The following is a 22,879-nucleotide window of genomic DNA, read 5'->3' on the forward strand; positions in this document are numbered from 1 at the left end:
CCCATTTTCACACCAGGCAAATGCTGGGACTGTACCTTAATTAAGGCCACGGCTGCTTCCTTCCCACTTCTAGCCCTTTCCTGTCCCATCGTCGCCATAAGACCTATCTGTGTCGGTGCAACGTAAAACAACTAGCAAAAAAAAAAAAAAAAAAAAAAAGTCACAGAACTCGTAGAACGGCTGATATGCAAAGTGTGGTGTGGACCATTAGCCATCTGTTGTTTGTGTAGGGGTAATATTATAAAAGAACCCGCGTTGATACGGAAAGGGTGACGTGACGTGAAATATTGGAGGCAAACACACGGTCCGCTGGTGTCTTGGCTTTGCTTGTGTTCGGGAGTGCTACTATACATTTTGTCGATGTACTATGTCGTAGGTACGACATCGTAACTGGTGTAAAACCTTCAATTATTGTGGTTGGTCATATTTTATTAAATGCTAAATTATCTTTTATTAAGTGTTAAATATGACTAATACATGGTTTCCCTGTAAATATGTATTATAAATTTGTATAACCTCAAATACGTATTGTGTATAGATTTAACCTCAAAATTTATGTAGTCAAAAGCGGTAGAAAACTCTATAATGTTCGTATATTAGATTTATTCTACTACTAGCTGATGTACCCGTGCTTCGCTACAGGATTCTCAGAAAGACTGTCTTTGTGGTTTTCCTACCTGAAGTCATCAGAAGGAATGTAGTGATTAAAAGCAATGTTATATAAAATACTCGATCAAATTAAATTCCTCACTTCTAACGAACAGTACTAGGGTGCCGATCTAACCGTCCGAAGTCCCAGTGCTTCAATGACCAGACCGCAGACAGCCGTGAACACTGTCTCCATGAGTCCTATGTGTGTCGGCGAACGTAGAGCAAATTTTAAAAAAGCTCGGTATACAGCAGTAATCCCATCTATCGGAGATGAATGGCAACAGAGACACAAAGCAAATCACAACAAACAATGGTCAATGTAATATTATTGTTAATCAATGTTATGAGTTTTCTGTATTGTAGGCCTTCACATTCAATTTTCTTTCGACTCTGTAATATAAGGCCGCCTTATACAATTAATTATAGCGTAGACTGTAGTTCCTTATTCCCCGACTTTACATACCGATTTTCATTAAAATTCTGTTTACCCATTTTCTTGTGACGGCGCTGATATGATCTTAGCAACAAAAATCCATATTCATGAATATCTCCGTTATCATAGCCGATACGGTCAAAATGTATGACATAAATGATCGGAAATTTAATACTATGTAACTTTATTTATATAGTAATTGTCATTAAGACCACTAATAAGACACATATTCGAGAATTAAATTTTGGACCTTCCCCTAAACTACCATTTCGCTCAGCGTGAATAAAGTTATTTATGGCTGAGATTGTAGCGACTTATTCCCTGACTTTGCATACCGATTTTATTTACGATGGGACAACTAATAACAAATATTTGAGAATTAAATTTTAGGCCTTCTCCTAAACTACCATTTTGCTCAACGTGAATAAGATTATTTATGGCATAGATTGTAGCGACTTATTCGCTGACTTTGCATACCGATTTTATTTACGATGGGACAACTAATAACAAATATTTGAGAATTAAATTTTAGGCCTTCTCCTAAACTACCATTTCTTTCAGAGTGAATAAGGTTATTTATAGTTTATATTGTAGCAACTTATTTTAGAACTTTACATACCGGTTTTCATTAAGATAGGACCACTAATAATATAAATATTTGAGAATTAAATTCTAGGCCTTCCCCTAAACTACCATTTCTTTCAGTGTGAAAATAATTATTTATGGCCTAGATTGTAGCGACTTATTCCTGGACTTTACATACCGATTTTCATTAAATTCTGTTCAGCGGTTTTCTCGTGATGCGTGTACATACATACAGACAGACAGACAGACAGACAGACAGACAGACAGACAGACAGAAATTACGGAAAATTAAAAAATGCATTTCCTTGTTACCATGGACATGACTGATACAGAAATACCATCCTTTCAAATTTTGAGCAATGTACAGACAAAACTCTTATTTTATATATATAGTTATTCAATCTGTATTGATAATGCATGACGGTAGTGTCTTCAAAATGCCAGTAGTGGTATGATAATCATGGGGGTAGCAATGAACTCTGATTTTAAAGTAAATTTGCATTAGTAGAAGATAGAGATGGCTGTATCATTTTGTTTGATATGTGACAAGCCTGGACTCAAATGGACGACCTGTCATTTTAGATAGGATTTTCTTCTATGTCAAGAAGTATACACTTTGCTTTTAAATTAGAATAAAGTTATGGCTATGTTCAGATCCATTTGAGATTTTCCTGTGTGATCAACTAGTTATGAATGTTATGAATAGTTATGGATGTGACATTGATAAGATGAATAGTGGCTTGATGTGAGTTAAAAAGTTGTGAATGGGCAGAGAATGAATAAGCAAATGAAGCTTTTGAATATGATAACAGGATATTGGTTGAAATTATATATATTTACCATGATGTTTTCTCAGGAAGACTGATTGTCTCATTTTGAGAAGATTTAAAATGAAGGGTCTCCACCCAGCATTTACAAGCACGGCTCTGCAATGTTATGATTTATGATATGTGAAAGGGTGAACCGAGCTGCTCTCATAAGAAAGAAATCTGCCAAGAGTATTGTTCAAGCCTGTGCACCAATACAAGGAAACTTAGGGGTTCACAGATATACGATCGCATTTAGAGGATTTTCTTTTAATTCTTTCATTATTATCTCTGTAAAGTAATTGAGTAACTGGAACACCAGAATAGTATTGTTTGCTGATCATTTGAATAATTTAGATAGTGATTTTCAGAGACCCATTTGTCAGTGGCATCCTGGAGTCCACCGGTTCGAAGTCCAAGGCAAACCTTGGATTTTCTGTCACCACAAGTTTATTATTTTTTGTTCCATGAAATACAGCCAGTCATACGTGTTTATTGTTTACACTTCTGTTTGTAGTGTATGTACATAATTTTTGAATGTGTTCTTTGAGATTTATTTCATGTTCGATATCTGAATTCGAGAGCGGTTTCTGCCTCGTGATTTTGTCATCGGGTTCATTACAATGTGAGTTTGATTCTGGACCCGACACCTGTTTAATTTTATTGGTGGTTGTGATATTGTCCACTGGTGTTTGCTTATTATTTTTGTTTACTAATTAGGAGTGTAGTTAATTAGTTAGGCGACCACTCAAAGTTGTCTCTGATTTTTGCGTAGATAGTGTGTTTCTTCTGATAGTGAAGAAGGTGAGAACCGTCGCATTTACAAGGATATTCCTGTACTTAAGAATATTTCAAATTAATGTGTGTTTAATGATCTAGGTGTTATCATCGTCATGTTGTAAATGAAAAGAATGTTCAAGTTGATAATTTTTTTTAATGAATGGAGTCATATCTCCAAGTGTATGTATTCAGTCCATCAGACATTGTACATTTTTGATTGTAGTGCTATTCAGGGTTACATTGAATTATGTGTTTTATCAAGGTATATTAAATAGTGTTTAAAAGTTTGTCTGCTTATCATTTGCCAGAGTTAAATGCATCCTAATTTTCCTTCGTTCACTTATGCCTTTAAGTTAGCTTAGTATTTCATTTTTGATATTATGCCACAAACGCTCTGTGGCCCTGGGAGGCCGGATTGTGTATTTTGGAACGGAGGGAGTGCATTCGATCCTTGCACGGTTGGAAGAGCTTTTGTTCACCCATTAGTTTCGATTTTACTTTTTTTTTTTTCTTTTTCGCTTTCCAGATGAGGTGGCATTTGATTCTAGACTGAAAAGGTCCCATACCATCAAACATCTTGGTGTGTGGTACCTAGTGCGATAGTCCAGTTTTGGGGCAATGTTGCTATTGTTTGGTTCTATGGGGTAATGGCGTGGATGATATGGTTCCAATATTGCTGCTTTCCTTTGGATCATTTCCGAATTTTGTCTCAAGTAATCCTAGTGTGGGTACCATACACTGGAAACATACTCTAATTAAGGTCTTATCACCAGAGACTTATATACCCTCTCCTTTACAACCTTACTACAAGCCCTAGATACTCTCATAAGCATATGAAGAGATTTGTAACCTTCATTTACAACCTCGTTAATGGGATTAGCCCTTATTTCCTTAAATTAACACCTAAGTACTTTCACCCCATCCACTCGGTAATTAAAACTGGGACGACTTTTCCTCTTGGTGAAACTTTCAACCTGACTTTTCATTACATTTACGATCATTCTGTTGTCCATCTCACAACTTCGTCATGGTCGTTTTGCAATCGCTCACAATCCAGTAATTTACTTACTACTCTGCACAGTATATCATCATCTGGAAGCCTCTGTGGCTTAGGCGGCAGCGCGTCGGCCTCTCACCGCTTCACCGCTGGGTTCTGTAATTCAAATCCCAGTCACTCTATGCGAGATTTGTGCTGGACAAAGCAGAGGCAGGGCAGGTTTTTCTCCGGGTACTCCGGTTTTCCTTGTCATATTGCATTCCAGCAACACACTCCAATATCATTTCATTTATCTGTCAGTCATTAATAATTGCCCCAGAGGAGTGCAATAGGCTTCAGCAGCCGGCACAATTCCTATCTTCGTCACAAGATAGGGACTTCATTCATTCCATCCCCGATCCTGTAAATAACTGGAAAACAGGCTGTAGATTTAGAAAACAGTATATCATCATCTATAAAAAGCCTTATCTGTGAATCCAGTGAAGTCACTTTATTACATACATATCCCACATCATTCCATCTATAGGATGGATCTGCGAATTAAGCCCCCCCACCAACATCTGTCTTTGTACTTTACTCCTTCTTCAATGTTGTCCCAGTCCCCTCCTCATTGCTGAATGTTGTATATCGCATTCTTGGCTGCCCTCTTGGTCTTGAATATTTTAACTGCAGATCATACATTTTTCTGGGTATGCGATCAGGATCCATCCTTCGCATGTGACCATACTATTTGAGTCTATGCAGAGTTATGTTATCCTGCATTCTGCCAACCTTAGCCATGTCCCTGGTGTTCTCATTACAAATTTTATCTCGTCTTGTTTTGTCAACCATCGCATGGACGAATCTCATTTCAGCTGCCTGAATCCTTGCTTCATCCTTTTTCCTCATGGTCCAGGTCTCACTCCCATATGTCAAAATTGGCATGTAATAAGTCAAATAAATTGCTCGCTTGCATTTCAGTGGTACTTTTGGGTTCCATATTAGGTCTCGGACAACTCTATAGAATGGTCCTCCAGCTTGAATCCTGCTGGTAAGTTCCTCTTCAATGGAGCCTGTTGCTGATAACGTGCTTGCTAGATATTTGAATGTGTTGGACATCTTGAGTTGTTTACCCTCTATTTCAATGTAACCTTCAGGTTGACCATTTCTCTGCATAACCAACACTTCACTTTTTTCCTGACTCAATCTTAGGTCGTACCCTTTAGCTGTTGCTGTCTATGAATTGATCTTATCCTGAAGTTCCTCCTTGGAATCTCCCCATATACAGATTTCATCAGCAAATAGCATGACTTTCATCATGTTGTCACCAACATTTTGGCATACTTCTTGTTGAATCTCATTCATCACATTAATGAAGAGAAGAGGTGACAGAACTCCACCTTGTCTTAGGCCCATAGGTATTCTAAAGGGTTATGTCATTCCTGATGGTGTTTTGACTCGACTACTGATGTCTTCATATAAATTCTCAATTTGCTTTATTTGATTCCACTGTTTCTCAGCACTTCCCAGACTTTGTCCCTGCTTACAGCATCAAAGGCCTTTTTGATATCTAGGAAGGCCAGCTGAAGGACCTTATTATGTTCGAATACTTCTCCATTAGCTGACACAGTCCATATATTAGATTGACTGTTGATCTGCCTTCCAGAATCCATATTGTTCCTCTGATAACTTTAATTCTATCAATGGTCTTATTTTCCTTTCTAAAATCCTTGCATACAGCTTTCACTTTATTGAAGTTGAAGTCACTTTATTGAACATACTAAATTTTGGTTATTGAGAAATAGGGGTTTGAAGTTTTCTACGAGGTCATATCGGAAAATAACACACAATAATATTTTTTCTACCCTGATACTGAAGCTGGAGTGTTGAAATTTTATGTTGATATAGTTTGAAGTTTGTGCTACAGAGAGTAATTTTTTACATATGTAGCTCTAGCAAGAGAAGCCTGAACTATGAAACAAACATAGTGCGCATGTTACTGTCATCCTCGTGTCAAGAGCAGCGAAGTGTAGTTTGATCTTTGTGGACCAAAGGGCATACACCGAGTGAAATATATGCGTGGAGTGTATGGGACGATTGTCTGGACCGTAGCAATGTCTCCAAGTTGTGTGCATTCTTCCAAGAGGGCCATGTGAGCCTTAGTGATTTACCATGCTCCGAGCGGCCGGTAACAACTTTAACTCTGCTGAATGTCTACGCCATTGAGGCAGCAATTTTGAACGACTGGTGTGTGCACTTGCGAACCTTATTGCAGACGTTCAACATTTCCTATGATAAGGTGTACGACATTGTTCATGAAACGTTGAAATTGTGTAAAGTTAGTGCTTGCTGGGTGCCTGAAAACCTGATAGACAACCATAAGAGCCAGCAAATGATGACAAGCATGGATCACTTATTGTGTTAAGCCAAAATGGGCATGACTTTCTGGAAGGAATTGTCACTGGTGATAGGTCGCCCGAAACCAAGCAGGCCACTATAGAGTGGAAACATACTGGTTCCACAGTACAAAAGAAATTCAAAGTGACTCAATCTGGTAGAAAAGTGTTTGTGGCAGTGTTCTGGGACGTGTCTTATTGGTGGACTCTGCTGAATATGGGGCCACTGTAAAAGCTGCAGCTTACATTAAAACTTTTGTTAACCCGCGAGTGGTCGCTAGCTGAAATGTAACGTGAGTGGTCGCGTGTGAGACTTTCTCTCACATTAAAGTAGTATGACATTTTTCACAGTTTTGTGGGGTGTAAGGCTGAAATTTACTGCTGAAATGAAACACAAGTTCTACCTTCTATATTTTCTATAAAAATGAAATATGAAAAATGAAATGGCGTATGGCTTTTAGTGCCGGGAGTGTCCGAGGACAAGTTCGGCTCGCCAGGTGCAGGTGTTTTGATTTGACTCCGTAGGCAACCTCCGCATCTTGATGAGGATGAAATGATGATGAAGACGACACATACACCCAGTCCCCATGCCAGTGAAATTAACCATTTATAGTTAAAATTCCCAATCCTTCCGGGAATCAAACCCGGAACACCTGTGACCAAAGGCCAGCACGCTAACCATTTAGCCATGGAGCCGGACATTAAAATTAAATGATTAACTGTTTATTAAAGACACAAATGACTACTTAAAATAACATATGCAGTGTACATAAAAATAACTTCCGTCCTGAAGTTGTAAAAAGTAAAATCTCGCACATGCATTATATCTAGTAGTATTTACGTAAAAGGCAATGTTTCTGAACACAATAACATTTTCAAAAACAAGAAGTGCACATAATACAAATACTAACGTGTACGACAGGAGTAAGTTTCCTGCTCCACTTTGACATAATACCAATGTCATTAGTCGCGCGATGAGAGAAACTCTCACACAGCACGCACGGACACATAGGAACCTTTGTTCTGACTAGGGGAGGGGGTGCTTACCCTTCAAATGTGAATCGCTCTACTTACCACAGTTATAAACTCAGCTAGAAGAGGGAACAGTCACCTCCCTTTCATCACTGTGAAGTAACATCACAATAAAATATAATGTGAGAGAAAATCTCATATAGTGACCACTCACGGGTTAAATTGTGTTGTGTCCTTTGTGACAAACGCCACAACATTAATGCTGACAGTGCCAAACTTCTTCATGACAATGCCTGTCCCCATATTGCTGCTCCTGTTTGTGAGAAACTGGCCAAATTTGGCTGGGAGGGGCTCCAGCATTCACCATACAGTCCAGACCTGGCACTGTCAAACTTTCATCTGTTTGGTCCCATGAAGAAATTCCTGGCCAGCTAACACTTTGCGACAGATGTGGAAGTGAAATCAGCAGTCTGCAGATGGCTACACTTCAACCAAATGGACTTCTACGAACAGAACATATTGAAACTGGTACCACGATGAGAGAAATGTGTTGAGAAACTTTGTGACTATGCAGAAAAGTAGGTCAGAGATGTAAAAAGCTCATTTGTGATTTGTTTGGCTTTGGTACACATTAAATTTTGTGGTAAAAAATTGATTGTGCATTACTGCCCTCATATAAACAGTGCCTGCACGAAACTGCAACAGTTGCAAATATCATGGTCCTGCCCTGAAGGTGAATGAATTCTCCTTCAATTTCCCGTGAAAACCAATGCATCTGTAGATTATGCTGTTTTGCACTGAACATCTTTAAAAAGCTACTACATTGTATATTGTTTGGTCGAAGGAGCTATACCAAATGAATGGAGAGTTGCTATAGTACACACTGTGTATAAAGGAAAGGGTGATAGACATAAAGCTACCGAGCTCGATAGCTGCAGTCGCTTAAGTGCAGCCAGTATCCAGTATTCGGGAGATAGTAGGTTCGAACCCCACTGTCGGCAGCCCTGAAAATGGTTTTCCGTGGTTTACCATTTTCACACCAGGCAAATGCTGGGGCTGTACCTTAATTAAGGCCACGGCCGCTTCCTTCCCACTCCTAGCCCTTTCCTCTCCCATCGTCGCCATAAGACTTATCTGTGTCGGTGCGACGTAAAACAACTAGCCAAAAAAAAAAAAAAACCATAAAGCTGAAAATTACAGGCCAGTAAGTTTGACATGCATTGTACGTAAGGTTTCGGAAGGCATTCTTTCTGATTATATTAGACATGTTTTCGAAATTAATAACTGGCTCGATAGAAGGCAGTTTGGTTTTAGGAAAGGTTATTCCACTGAAGCTCAACTTGTAGGATTCCAGCAAGATATAGCAGATATCTTGGATTCAGGAGGTCAAATGGACTGTATCGTGATTGGCCTGTCTAAGGCATTTGATAGGGTGGATCATGGGAGACTACTGGCAAAAATGAGTGCAATTGGACTAGACAAAAGAGTGACTGAATGGGTTGCTATATTTCTAGAAAATAGATCTCAGAGAATTAGAGTAGGTGAAGCTTTATCTGACCCTGTAATAATTAAGAGGGGAATTCCTCAAGGCAGTATTATTGGACCTTTATGTTTTCTTATATATATAAATGATATGAGTAAACTAGTGGAATCAGAGGTAAGGCTTTTTAGGGATGATGTCATTCTGTGTAGAGTAATAAATAAGTTACAAGATTGTGAGCATGCAACATGACCTGAATAATGTTGTGAGATGGACAGCTGGTGATGGTATGTTGATAAACGGGGTTAAAAATCAAGTTGTGAGTTTCACAAATAGGAAAAGTCCTCTCAGTTTTAATTAGTGCATTGATGGGGTGAAAGTTCCTTTTGGGGATCATTTTAAGTATCTAGGTGTTAATATAAGGAAAGATCTTCATTGGGGTAATCACATAAATGGGATTGTAAATAAAGGGTACAGATCTCTGCACATGGTTATGAGGGTGTTTAGAGGTTTTAGTAAGGATGTAAAGGAGAGGGCATATAAATCTCTGGTAAGACCCCAATTAGAGTATGGTTCCTGTGTATGGGACCCTCACCAGGATTAACCTGATTCAAGAACTGGAAAAAATCCAAAGAAAAGCAGCTCTATTTGTTCTGGGTGATTTCCGACAAAAGCGTAGTGTACAAAAATGTTGCAGAGTTTTGGCTGGGAATAATTGGGAGAAAGAAGACGAGATGCTCGACTGAGTGGCATGTGATATAGATGTTGATTCCCAAAGGGAATCTGAAATATTTGTTCTGAATTAGTAAATTTATAATACCAATATAAATGGTCCTTTATTGGACATTATAAATTTTCCAGCTAACTCATTCCTGGTTGCCAGCGTTTTGCCCCCGTGTGCTAGGCTGGGCTCATCAGTTGGTACCTAGCACACCTACCAAGACGCTGGCTAGTGCATACCATGGAGGCCACTGCGTAGGCTAATTGTAGCCACCGGCAGTGCCAATGCACTATGAGAGCCTTTGTCTCATTACCAAAAATTGACGCCTGCTTGGCCATCAGATGATATAGATGTTGATTCCCAAAGGGAATCTGAAATATTTGTTCCAAATGAGTAAATTTATAAACCAATATAAATGGTCCTTTATTGGACATTATAAATTTTCCAGCTAACTCATTCCTGGTTGCCCAGCCTAGCACACGGGGGCAGAAACCTGGACGGACCTGTTTAACAAATGCGTGGAAAGAGGACAAATACCAGAAGCATGGAGAAGCTCCACCATAAAAGTCTTATATAAGGGAAAAGGGGACACAGCAGACCCCAACTCCTACAGAGGCATCGCCCTGGAAAATACAGACTTCAAAATATTCTCAAAAATAATAACGGACAGACTGGTTCAAGAGACAGACCACCTGATCCCTGAACAACAATATGGTTTCTGACTACAACGTAACACCATCCAAGCGATCAGAAATCTGCTAGAAGAAATAGAACAGGCACTGAAACACCCAAAAGGGAAGTACTTTGCAGTCTTCGTCGACTATAGATAGGCTTTTTGACCTGCTGAACAGAGAAAAGCTGCTAAAGAAACTAGCGGATATGATCGGAGAAGAGCACAGCATCACTGTCCTGTTGAGGAACATACTAGCCTACAACGTAGTAAACATAAGCGACGGTATAACAATCTCAAAAGACATAATACAGACCAACGGGGTCATGAAAGAGGACCCAATCAGCCCCATTCTCTTCAAAATACTGACATCGGACATAATAAGAATAATAGAAAACAACAAAGGAACCTCACTGCACATGTATGCAGACGACATGGTTCTTGGCTGAACCAGCCTAGAGAGTCTACAACAAACTGTCAACAACCTTGAGACATGGGCGGAAGAAAACTCCCTGCAAATAAATGAGAGCAAGACAATGCAAGTGACCTTCAGAAAAGGTGGAAGAGTGGCAGAAAGTGAAAGAATAAAATTCAAAGGCAGACACCTGGAAGTTGCACACACATATAAGTACCTAGGAATTACATTTCAGACGACAGGGAGATCATTTAGAATCCATATCAAAGAAAAAGCGACAGCAGCTATTAGAGCCACCTACAGAATAAAGGAACTGCACAAACTCTCTCTAGAATCAGCAATGACAATATTCCATGCAGCAATAAGTCCGATCATAACATATGGGATTGAAATAATCTGGGAAAATCTATCATTAGCAGATCTAAGGACCATGGAGAAAGTCAAAGCAAGATACCTGAAAAGAGCTTTATGTCTCCCAATGAACACACAGTCAAGACTGGTATACGTACTAGCAAAGGAAACATATTACATCGAGGACCTGAGATGTAAACACTCACTACCATCCACACGCAAATACACGCAGATCCTTGAAGAAAGAAGAAAGAAATGCAAAGAAATATGGCCAGAATTCTACACAACTGACGCCATGATGAAGAGGAAATGGACCGGCACAAACCAGGAGCTACGACATGTAGTAACAAGGTTGGCTATACATGGGTTCCACCACAAACTCTGTGTGACGGCGCACTACCACGAAGTTAAAGAGGACTGCGAGTGCACGCTATGTGGTAAAAGATGTGAGCGGTATCACATAGAGGTATGCAGGAAAAGAACCAAAACAGTGACAGAGTACAGTAAAGAGACCTAATTACACTGACTGACAGAGCAAATGCAACACCAAGAAGGAGTGGTCAGAACTTTATGCCAATTGCAGGGTAGACTGACGTCGCTGAGATATGCTCATGATGTGAAATGCGCCGCTGTGCTGCGCACGTAGCGAACGATAAATGGGACACGGCGTTGGCGAATGGCCCACTTCGTACCGTGATTTCTCAGCCGACAGTCATTGTAGAACGTGTTGTCGTGTGCCACAGGACACGTGTATAGCTAAGAATGCCAGGCCGCCATCAACGGAGGCATTTCCAGCAGACAGACGACTTTACGAGGGGTATGGTGATCGGGCTGAGAAGGGCAGGTTGGTCGCTTCGTCAAATCGCAGCCGATACCCATAGGGATGTGTCCACGGTCCAGCGCCTGTGGCGAAGATGGTTGGCGCAGGGACACGTGGCACGTGCGAGGGGTCCAGGCGCAGCCCAAGTGACGTCGGCACGCGAGGATCGGCGCATCCGCCGCCAAGCGGTGGCAGCCCCGCACGCCACGTCAACCGCCATTCTTCAGCATGTGCAAGACACCCTGGCTCTTCCAATATCGACCAGAACAATTTCCCGTCGATTGGTTGAAGGAGGCCTGCACTCCCGGCGTCCACTCAGAAGACTACCATTGACTCCACAGCATAGACGTGCACGCCTGGCATGGTGCCGGGCTAGAGCGACTTGGATGAGGGAATGGCGGAACGTCGTGTTCTCCGATGAGTCACGCTTCTGTTCTGTCAGTGATAGTCACCGCAGACGAGTGTGGCGTCGGCGTGGAGAAAGGTCAAATCCGGCAGTAACTGTGGAGCGCCCTACCGCTAGACAACGCGGCATCATGGTTTGGGGCGCTATTGCGTATGATTCCACGTCACCTCTAGTGCGTATTCAAGGCACGTTAAATGCCCACCGCTACGTGCAGCATGTGCTGCGGCCGGTGGCACTCCCGTATCTTCACGGGCTGCCCAATGCTCTGTTTCAGCAGGATAATGCCCGCCCACACACTGCTCGCATCTCCCAACAGGCTCTACGAGGTGTACAGATGCTTCCGTGGCCAGCGTACTCTCCGGATCTCTCACCAATCGAACACGTGTGGGATCTCATTGGACGCCGTTTGCAAACTCTGCTCCAGCCTCGTACGGACGACCAACTGTGGCAAATGGTTGACAGAGAATGGAGAACCATCCCTCAGGACACCATCCGCACTCTTATTGACTCTGTACCTCGACGTGTTTCTGCGTGCATCGCCGCTCGCGGTGGTCCTACATCCTACTGAGTCGATGCCGTGCGCATTGTGTAACCTGCATATCGGTTTGAAATAAACATCAATTATTCGTCCGTGCCGTCTCTGTTTTTTCCCCAACTTTCATCCCTTTCGAACCACTCCTTCTTGGTGTTGCATTTGCTCTGTCAGTCAGTGTATAATATCTTAATATCACCAAGTGCTACATAAAGAATTTCCATGTATTAATGTATTAAATGTAAATGTACCAACTGACCATTCGGCTGCAATAAAATTTCATTCATTCATATACCACTTCAGAATTGTGCATATTTTTGTATATTCCCTTCCTCCCCAACAATTTTCATTTTGTCTGCCAAAACTACTATATCCATCTTACATTTCTCTAGTTTCGGTGGGATGGTGTCCGTTTTTTAATGAGAAACCGTGGACGTTCCAGCATTCAGTATTCATAGACATAGTCCTATTCTGTTGGCACTGCGCTTGTATGTTAATCCTTCTGGATTTTCTTTGAGTCTTTTAGTAATGTCAGTTTTTTTCCATGTGACACAGAGCTGGTACATCGCTACAACCCATAACCTGGAGGACTGGATTATTTTCAATCAAGGTTTTCATTCTGTAGTCTTTGATAAACCAATATCAAACTGCCAGGCAGCCATTTTTGTAGTATTTAAACACTTTAAAATCTTTAAAATAGGGTTTGAGGGACTAATTTATGGTATTCATGTCTCTTCAATATCCTACTCTAAAAACATTGCACATTTGTATTAATCCTTGTTATATAAAGCTGAAGTGCCGAATTTAAAAAGTTCTTTGCCCATTGTATTTCTTCCTTCTTGTTGAAATTGCTGGTATATTTTAACTTTTCTATGGCATCCCATTTTAACCTTACGTAGTAGTGTACTGTAGTTGAGGGTTATGTTCATGTCCTCATGATGTATTTTGTAGCTGACCATTGAATTAATCTGTTTTGCATCATGTGGCATTACTAATGAAACACAAGAACTACATCATTTGTGGCTGATAGAGATTGGAGGTGTTTTGATTATTCTCAGAGGCTTTCAAATTTTATGCTGGAGGCTTAGTGTGTTATAAATTAAAATAATGGAGGAACAAATTGGTCAGTCGGTTGGTCCCCACTAACTAGTGCATTATCAAGTGTCATTTTTTTATTGCAGGAGCAGTGTACAGTAAATTTATACATGGAATCTCCAGGAACAACAGGGATTATTGCTATGGGTAAACTTTATTTTTCTGGTGCGTTAGATAACCCATATGAGAAGTGGAAGCTCAGTATTCCACTTCAGGTATTGTGCAACCAAGAAGAGAATATTGGTGTCCTGTATTGCTGGTATCAGATGGTCTGCAGCCACAAAGCAGTTAAAAGCTTTGTAGAACGTTATTGCTCTCTCAAAAGAAAGGTACTCACAACAAAATATTAATTCCTAGTTTTTTGGTTGCCGTTTTGCAATAAGTGTGGTAATTGTTTATTTTGTTATAGCACATTGTACTAAATGATTTGCGATTGAGTGAACAGTATGGTTAGGGGCTGCCTAGCTGAGGCAGTAAATGCAGCTCGGTCCACCCAGAAAGAATGTGGATTTTATTTCCTGTAATGAAGTCAAAAAACTCAAGTAGCAAGATTTTCTCTCCTGAAAGTGCACATGGCCCTAAGGTTCACTCAGCCTACACCAAAAATTAGTCCCAGGTCAATTCCTGGGGGAAAAGGCAGATGGGCATAGAGCTAACAATTCCATTTCACATAGTGCTGAGGTCAAATCAAATCAAAATCTCTTTATTTGCAAATGAGGTGTCTACCTCGGTGGCAAATGGTACACTAAAATACATTATTGTCAAGCACTAAATATTAAATTAACAGGAGAATAAAATTTTCCTATAATACAATATTATATAATTTATGCTAAAAATTTTTCTATTAAACACACAGCTCATCCTTAATAAATTTACATTGTTTACAAAATTCTACTTACAATATCTCCTGTACTACTTACAAATATAGTCATCTGATATACAGTATGTGGAATTACTTCAAATGATACTGTACAACTGGTATAAGATTAAAATTTACAATGCATTTATTTTCTTTTTCTTTTCTTTACCCATTCTGGAACCTAAGTAGCATAACAACCTGCTGCATCTTAACCAGAGCCCCTTTTACCACCACTTTTCAGAGTTCGTGAAGGGCCTTCACAGCTACCGTAGTGGTCCCAGGGCCCTCGAAGTCCCCACTGTACTTCACCCCTACAGGCAGTCCCCTACTTTGGCTGTCCAAACTCCTTAGACCAGGGGATGGAATTAATTTATTCACACACATTCTTTATTTACATTAACCTGCACTGGTCGAATGCCCTCTAACATTTCATTTATTTTCTCTGTTGCTGTTTATTCTCTTCTTGAATATCTGTACAGATTTTGGAAAAGGATCAAACACTACCCCTGGTAAACTGTTCCACTCCTTCACACCCTTCCCAATGAATGAAAATTTACCCCAATCGCTTCTGCTAAAATTCCTTCTAATTTTATATTTGTGGTCAGTCCTGCCGATATAATTATTTTCCAACTGAAGCCTCTCACGGATATCTCCCCATGCTGCTTCTCCTGTATAGGCTCTATATAATCCTATAAGTCTAGTTTTCTCCCTTCTCTTACTTAAAGTTTCCCACCCTAGTTTCTTTAACATTTCTGATACACTACTGTTTCTCCTGAAATCCCCTGTTACAAATCTTGCTGCTTTCCTCTGCACACTATCTATTTCTTTTATTAGGTATTCTTGGTGAGGATCCCAAACACTGTTTGCATATTCCGATGATGAAAGAACCATACTTAAGTAACTTTTCTCTTTTAATTCTTTGTTGCATCCTTTAAGTAGCCTCATTATGACATGTAACGATCTGTATGCTTTCCCAACAATGTCATCAACATGACCCTTCCAGTGCAAATTACTTTCAAATCTTACACCTAAGTATTTGCACTTGCCATCTTTTGGGATAACTACCCCATCCAAAGTATATTCAAATTCAGTTTTAAAACTCCTGTTTGTAAATGTTGTAACAGTTGATTTGCCTCCATTAACCTTCATATTATTCTCTTCAACCCATTGTTGGATACTCTCAAGGTCCCTTTGTAATTCTGAACAATCCTCAATGGTATTTATTTCCCTATAAACAATTATGTCGTCTGCATATATTGTTATATATGTTATATTGTTCCCTAAATCATTTACGTATATTAAGAAAAGTAACGGACCGATTATACTACCCTGTGCAATTCCCTTCCAAACTTTTTCTTCCTGCGATACGTTAATTTCTACTTTGACGTTCTGAACCCTTGAATTTAGAAATGTTTTTACCCAACGTGTAACCCTTACGTCCAATCCTATTCCCTCCAATTTTTTTAATAATATTCCATGTTCCACTCTATCAAAGGCTTTGGAAAGATCTATGGCTATGCAATCTAACTGGCCTCCTGAATCCAATTGATCTGATATGTCCTGCTGAAATCCCACCAGTTGTGCCTCACAAGAAAATTTCTTTCTAAATCCATACTGGCTCCTCATGAACCAATTTTTATCATCACATATCCCTCTGATGTACTTTGATATTAAACTCTCCAGTATTTTACAAATTATACTGGTCAGGCTGATTGGTCTGTAGTTCTCTGGTTTCCTTTTATCACCCTTTCCTTTATAAATTGGTATTATTATAGATTCTTTCCATTCCTTTGGTATTACACTATTATTTATGACATAGTCAAAGAGAAATTTTAAATAAGGCACTATGTACCACTCCATTGTCTTTATTACCTCCCCAGTAATTTGATCACTTCCTGCTGCTTTTCCTTGCTGAAGCAGTTGGATTTCTCTGAAAATATCTTCATTTGCGAATGAGAAGCTTCTTTTTTCCCTCTGTGTCTGTCCCTCTGTATCTTCTGTTCGGTTTCCAACTCCTGACAATCATCTACTGAATCTCTGAATTCCCTACTAAAGAGGTTATGGATAATGGAAGGCTTTTTCTTTTTACCTTCCTCTCCTCCAAAGGCCTATATGAAAGATGCCTTGCTTTTTGGCTCTGGAGTAGAACAGGTGATAAGAACATACTTCTTGTGTTTATATGATCTTCAACAATTTTGCATGTACTGTAACTGGATACCCATTCTGATCACATGGATTAGAACTTGTAATGTATATTCATGCCCTTGTCCTGATATATTGCAACTGTTTTTAGGGACACACCCTAATGAAGATGAGTTGCATGCACCTTTTTAACCATATTCAAGCCCTCTTGTCAATCTTAAAAAGTTACATTTAACTGATAATCACAATAATGTTTTTCCACCTAAACGGTAGCCTACTTTTTATTCGTTGTCTTTGGCAAATCTATAAGAAAATTAATAAATACAGTATATGTTTCAACTGCTTTGCAGTCATCATCAGCTGTATGAACAGAAGCTTAGGTGAAAATACATCAAAATTAAGCATATGTGTGTTTTTTTGTCAATCTTAAGAAATATCCCATGGGAAACTAAAAACTTATAAACTAATTAAGGGAGGAAGGTAGTATTGGGGGGGGAGGGGGTTATGTGTGGATTGTGTGGAGGTGATACTTAGCATCTAACATATTAAAAATGGTTATTGGTAGTTAAAATTAAAATGTCTTATAACGTATGTGAATATGCTTAAAAATACTGGTCCACTTTACACTGAGTGTAGATGGAGCGTGTTTGACATTATTTTCCTTTGAGTGTCCATCTTCTTATCACCAGGTAGAAAAACTTATTTTTAAGTTCCTTTAGTACTTGTTCTAAAGGCTCGTAAACTAGTTTGTTTATCTTACTTTAACTTATTTGCCTTCGGAGGATACACTGTTGTGTTGGGAGTTTCAGTGTGTTCAAATTTGTCTGAATGGGTAGTTGCACACGATCTGTAACGATACTTGGTGTACGTCCTTACTACTCTCGCTGTCCTGGGTGTTGGTCTGTGTTTACCGTCCTCGACCTGGTGAAGACTGTAATTGTAAAATTGTGAAAATCTGATCTATTGTAGTAACAATAAAATTGCTAAATGCTGATCTATAGTAGTAACAATTTAACATATAGCAAATAACAGTACCCTGAAGAACATTCTTAAAACAGTTTATATTGAAGCAGATCAGAAATCAAACCCCAGTTTGAATATTAATGAAATTATAAACAGTACAAACATATTATTAGAAAAAATGTATGCAATAACTTAGCAAAAAAACAAACAGATAAAAGATACTACCGTTGATACGAATCTCCAGTCAATAGCATGTTTCCCCTACCCTTGCATTACCCCTCCCACTCCCGCTGCACTTCCGTACCATTCCTGATCAGCTGCCTGACACTAGCAGTCAGTCATCAACAAGGTGACGTGACACACGTTTAAAAGGTGCCTGTGAGGAATTGAGTATTTAACATCCTTGTAGAATTTCACCAATGTTACCACATTCTTTCATTAAATCTATATTCTTTCTTCTTTCTTTCTAGACTCCTATAACAACTATAGTACAACTAAGTAGTATTGTAGTGTAGTAGTAACCTATATTAATTACCTTATTGTCGTGTGATCTTTGTGAACTATTCCAGACAATATTTATTTCCTTTCATTTTTATTTTGCACAGAATAAGTTATCTCATTTTTCCTTTTTTCATTATTCAGTAAAGAATGACTAAGGAGTGCAAGTGTAGGAACTGTGAGTGTGGCCATTATTAAGGAATATGAGAGAGGAGTTGGAGAGTTTGAGGGAGATAATTAGGATTCTCTCAGAGGACAGAAAGGAAAGTAGGCCTCCCTCAAACAATGTACAGGATACAGTAGGTATAAAAGAGGGATTGGAAAGAAAGGGGAGAATTGTAGAAGACAGGTGGTCTAATGTTTTAAGGGGAAGGAGATTGAAGGCTAAGGGCTCCATTCCGGATCAGAATGCAGGACAGGTGTCTGTGAGAAATCGGTACGAGTCACTGCAGGTAGAACAACCGAGGGAAGATGAGGAACAGGGAACTGTTGCTAAGAAGTGTAGAAGTAGGAGAAGCAGAAAAGGTAGGAAAGGAAAATCTGGGGTAGTGGATAGGAAAAGACAGGTGGAACATGGTCATGGGATGCAGAAAAGGGAGGAGGAAGTAGCTTCTGCAGCTGTCAGGAAAGATAGGACTGATCAGGAGGGAAGGGGATCAAATGAGGTGGGTAGGGTTGAGACTCTGGTCATGGGGGTTCTATTGTTAGACATGTGGGGAATGTGTGTGGAGGAAAGGGTACCAGGGTAGAGTGTTATCCAGGAGTTAGATTAAGGCAGATGTTGAGGAAAGTAGAAGAGAAGGAAGAGGGAAAGGATAAGGTGGTAGTGTTTCACATTGGTACTTACAACGTAAGACAAGCAGGTATAAATACCAATATAGGTGGGGATGTGTGGGACCTGGTAAATGCAGCATGGGTGAAGTTTAAGGAAGCGGAGATTGCTATCAGTGGAATACTGTGTAGGAGGGATACTGACTGGAAGTTGATTGGCGACTTAAATAAAACTATGGAGTGGTTATGTGGGGAAATGGGAGTGAGATTTCTAGATCCTAATGGGTGGGTAGGAGATAGGGATCTGTGCTCTGATGGCCTTTGCTTAAACCTCAGTGGTACATATAAGTTAGGAAATTTGTTTAGAAGGGTTATAGAGAGGTACATTCTGGGAAACTGGGTGGACTAGGGAGCGGTGATAAGGGTACAGGGTTATGGATGTCAAGTAGGGATGACAAAAAAATGTTAATGTTGAACTGTAAATGTATTGTAAAGAAAGGAATAAAATTAGGTGATTTATTAGATATATACTTACCCAGATATTGTAATAGGAGTTGAATCATGGCTGTGAAATGGTATAATGGATGCAGAAATTTTCTCACAGAACTGGAGTGTGTATCATAGAGATAGGATAGGAATGGTAGGAGGGGGAGTATTCATTCTGGTGAAAGAAGAATTTGTAAGCTACGAAAAAGTTAAAGATGACAAACATGAAAAGCTAGGTGTAAGGCTCATCTCTAAAGATAATAGGCAACTTGATGTCTTTGGAGTGTACAGACCGGGAAAGGGTAGCGCAGACACTGATTCAGAATTATTTGATAAGATAATCAGCTGTTTGGGAAACAATAAGGAAAGGAACGTTATTGTAGCAGGTGATCTCAATTTACCAAATGTCAATTGGGAAGGTAATGTGAACAACGGAAGTATGATCAACAAATGGCAAATAAGTTAATATGGGAAGGGCATGTGATTCAGAAGGTGATGGAACCAACTAGAGGGAAGAATATTCTGGATGTGGTGCTGGTAAATCCAGGTGAGCTCTGTAGAGAAACCGAAATAATAGATGGTATTAGTTATCACTGATCACGAAGCTGTTTTTGTGGTAGTTCAAAATAAATGCGAAAGGCAATAAGATATTAAAATAAGGACTATTAGGCAGTACCATATAGCTGATAAAACAGGCATGAGGGTGTTTTTATAAAGTAACTATGATCGATGGAAAACGGTAAACAAAAATTTAAACAGACTCTGGGATGTGTTTAAAGCAATTGTTGAGGAATGTGAAAATAGGTTTGTACCTTTAAAGGTGGTAAGCAATGGCAAAGATCCACTATATTATAACAGAGAAGTAAAGAGACTAAGAATGAGGTGCAGGTTGGAAAGAAACAGAGTTAGAAATGGCTGTGGAAGGAGAAATTGAAGGAACTTACTAGGAAATTGAATCTAGCAAAGAAGTCAGCTAAGGATAACATGATGGCAAGCATAATTGGCGGCCATACAAATTTTAGTGAAAAATGGAAGAGTATGCATAGGTACTTTAAGGTAGAAACAGATTCCAAGAAGGATATTCCAGGAATCATTAAAACAAGGGGAGTGTGTATGTAAGGATCTTCAAAAGGCAGAAGTATTCCGTCAGCAGTATGTAATGATTGTTGGTTACAAGGAGAATGTCCAATAGAGGAGGTGACTAATACTAAAGAGGTATTAAAATTTACCTATGACAACAGTGACATTTACAGTAAGATACAAAATTTGAAAACTAGAAAAGTAGCTTTAATTGATAAGGTTTCGGGGGATAAAGACAATGGGTTGGGATATAGTACCATATCTGAAGTACTTATTTGATTATTGTTTGCATGAAGGAGCTATACCAAATGAATCGAGAGTTGCTATAGTAGCCTCTGTGTATAAAGGAAAGGGTGATAGACATAAAGCTGAAAATTACAGGCCAGTCAATTTGACATGCATTGTATGTAAGCTTTGGGAAAGCATTCTTTCTGATTATATTAGACATGTTTGCAAAATTATTAACTGGTTTGATTAGAGGCAGTTCGGGTTTAGGAAAGGTTATTCCACTGAAGCTCAACTTGTAGGATTCCAGCAAGATATTGCAGGTATCCTGAATTCAGGAGGTCACTGGGACTGTGTATCTATTGACCTGTCTAGGCATTTGGTAGGGTAGATAATGGGAGATTACTGGCAAAAATGAGTGCAATTGGACTAGACAAAAGAGTGACTGAATGGGTGGCTATGTTTCTAGAGAATACAACTCTGAGAATTAGAGTAGGTGAAGCTTTATCTGTTCCTGTAATAATTAAGGCAGTATTATTGGCCCTTCATGTTCTCTTATATATGTCAGTGATATGTGTAAAGAAGTGGAATCAGAGATACGGCTTTTTGCAGATGATGTTATTCTGTACAGAGTAATAAATAAGTTAAAAAATTGTGAGCAACTGCAAAATGACTTCGATAATATTGTGAGATGGACAGTAGGCAATGGTATGATGATAAATGGGGTAAAAGTCAGGTTGTGAGTTTCACAAATAGGAAAAATCCTCTAAGTTTTAATTACTGCGTTGATAGGGTGAAAGTTTCCTTTGGGAATCATTGTAAGTACCTTGGTGTTAATATAAGGAAAGATCTTCATTGGGGTAATCACATAAATATGATTGTAAATAAAGGGTACTGATCTCTGCACATTTCACACCAGGCAAATGCTGGGGCTGTGCCTTAATTAAGGCCGCAGCCGCTTCCTTCCTACTCCTAGCCCTTCTCTGTTCCATCGTCGCCATAAGACCTATCTGTGTCGGTGCGACGTAAAGCAACTAGCAAAAAAAAAAAAATCTCTGCACATGGTCATGAGGGTATTTAGGGGTTGTAGTAAAGATGTAAAGGAGAGGACATATAAGTCTCTGGTAGGACCCCAACTAGAGTATGGTTCCAGTATATGGGACCCTCACCAGGATTACTTGATTCAAGAATGGGAAAAATTCCAAAGAAAAGCATCTCAGTTCGTTCTGGGTGACTTCCGACAAAAGAGTAGCGTTACAAAAATGTTGCAAAATTTAGGCTGGGGAGACTTGGGAGAAAGGAGACGAGCTGCTCGAGTAAGTGGTTTGTATAAATAACACTCGTATGTTTTATTGTTCTCCCATCTATTCAATACAATACAGTCTTAAAAGTTAGGACTTTGTTCTTATCAAAATGTTAACATAAAATTAATACATTCGATGGTACATGTTTTGCCTATCAATAGTTGGCATCATCAGCAATTTTTTACCTTAGGAATAGATCAGGTACCTGATTGGGAATGACTTCTGAATACTGTTAAAAACTATGTCTTGTAAAATGGATTAGAGATCGTTAAACAACTATTACAGTATAAATGTGGTATACTATTACTTAATCATGTTTGTGGTAATATTTGAGTCTAAAAACATGACAATTATTTGAAGATTACACCATAGGTAGCTGGTTCTTTCAACATGAATACCATTATCAATAATTCCATAAACTATGTCCGTCTTAATGTATCAGCAGCGTTAGTCTTATGAAAA

At 39.3% G+C, this 22,879-nt stretch overlaps 1 protein-coding gene across 1 annotated transcript in view; it reads left to right on the top strand.

Annotated features, from left to right (window-relative positions):
• The window catches only part of LOC136874430 (X-linked retinitis pigmentosa GTPase regulator-interacting protein 1), a 1,071,624-nt gene that overhangs the window by 625,640 nt on the left and 423,105 nt on the right, over nucleotides 1-22,879 (top strand). The window contains exon 15 of the mRNA XM_067148064.2: nucleotides 14,176-14,418. Within this exon, the coding sequence (XP_067004165.2) occupies nucleotides 14,176-14,418 (243 nt within the window). The remainder of the gene's footprint in view (nucleotides 1-14,175; nucleotides 14,419-22,879) is intronic.

The sequence above is a fragment of the Anabrus simplex genome, chromosome 5 (genome assembly GCF_040414725.1).
Source record: "Anabrus simplex isolate iqAnaSimp1 chromosome 5, ASM4041472v1, whole genome shotgun sequence".
Lineage (NCBI taxonomy): Eukaryota > Metazoa > Arthropoda > Insecta > Orthoptera > Tettigoniidae > Anabrus > Anabrus simplex.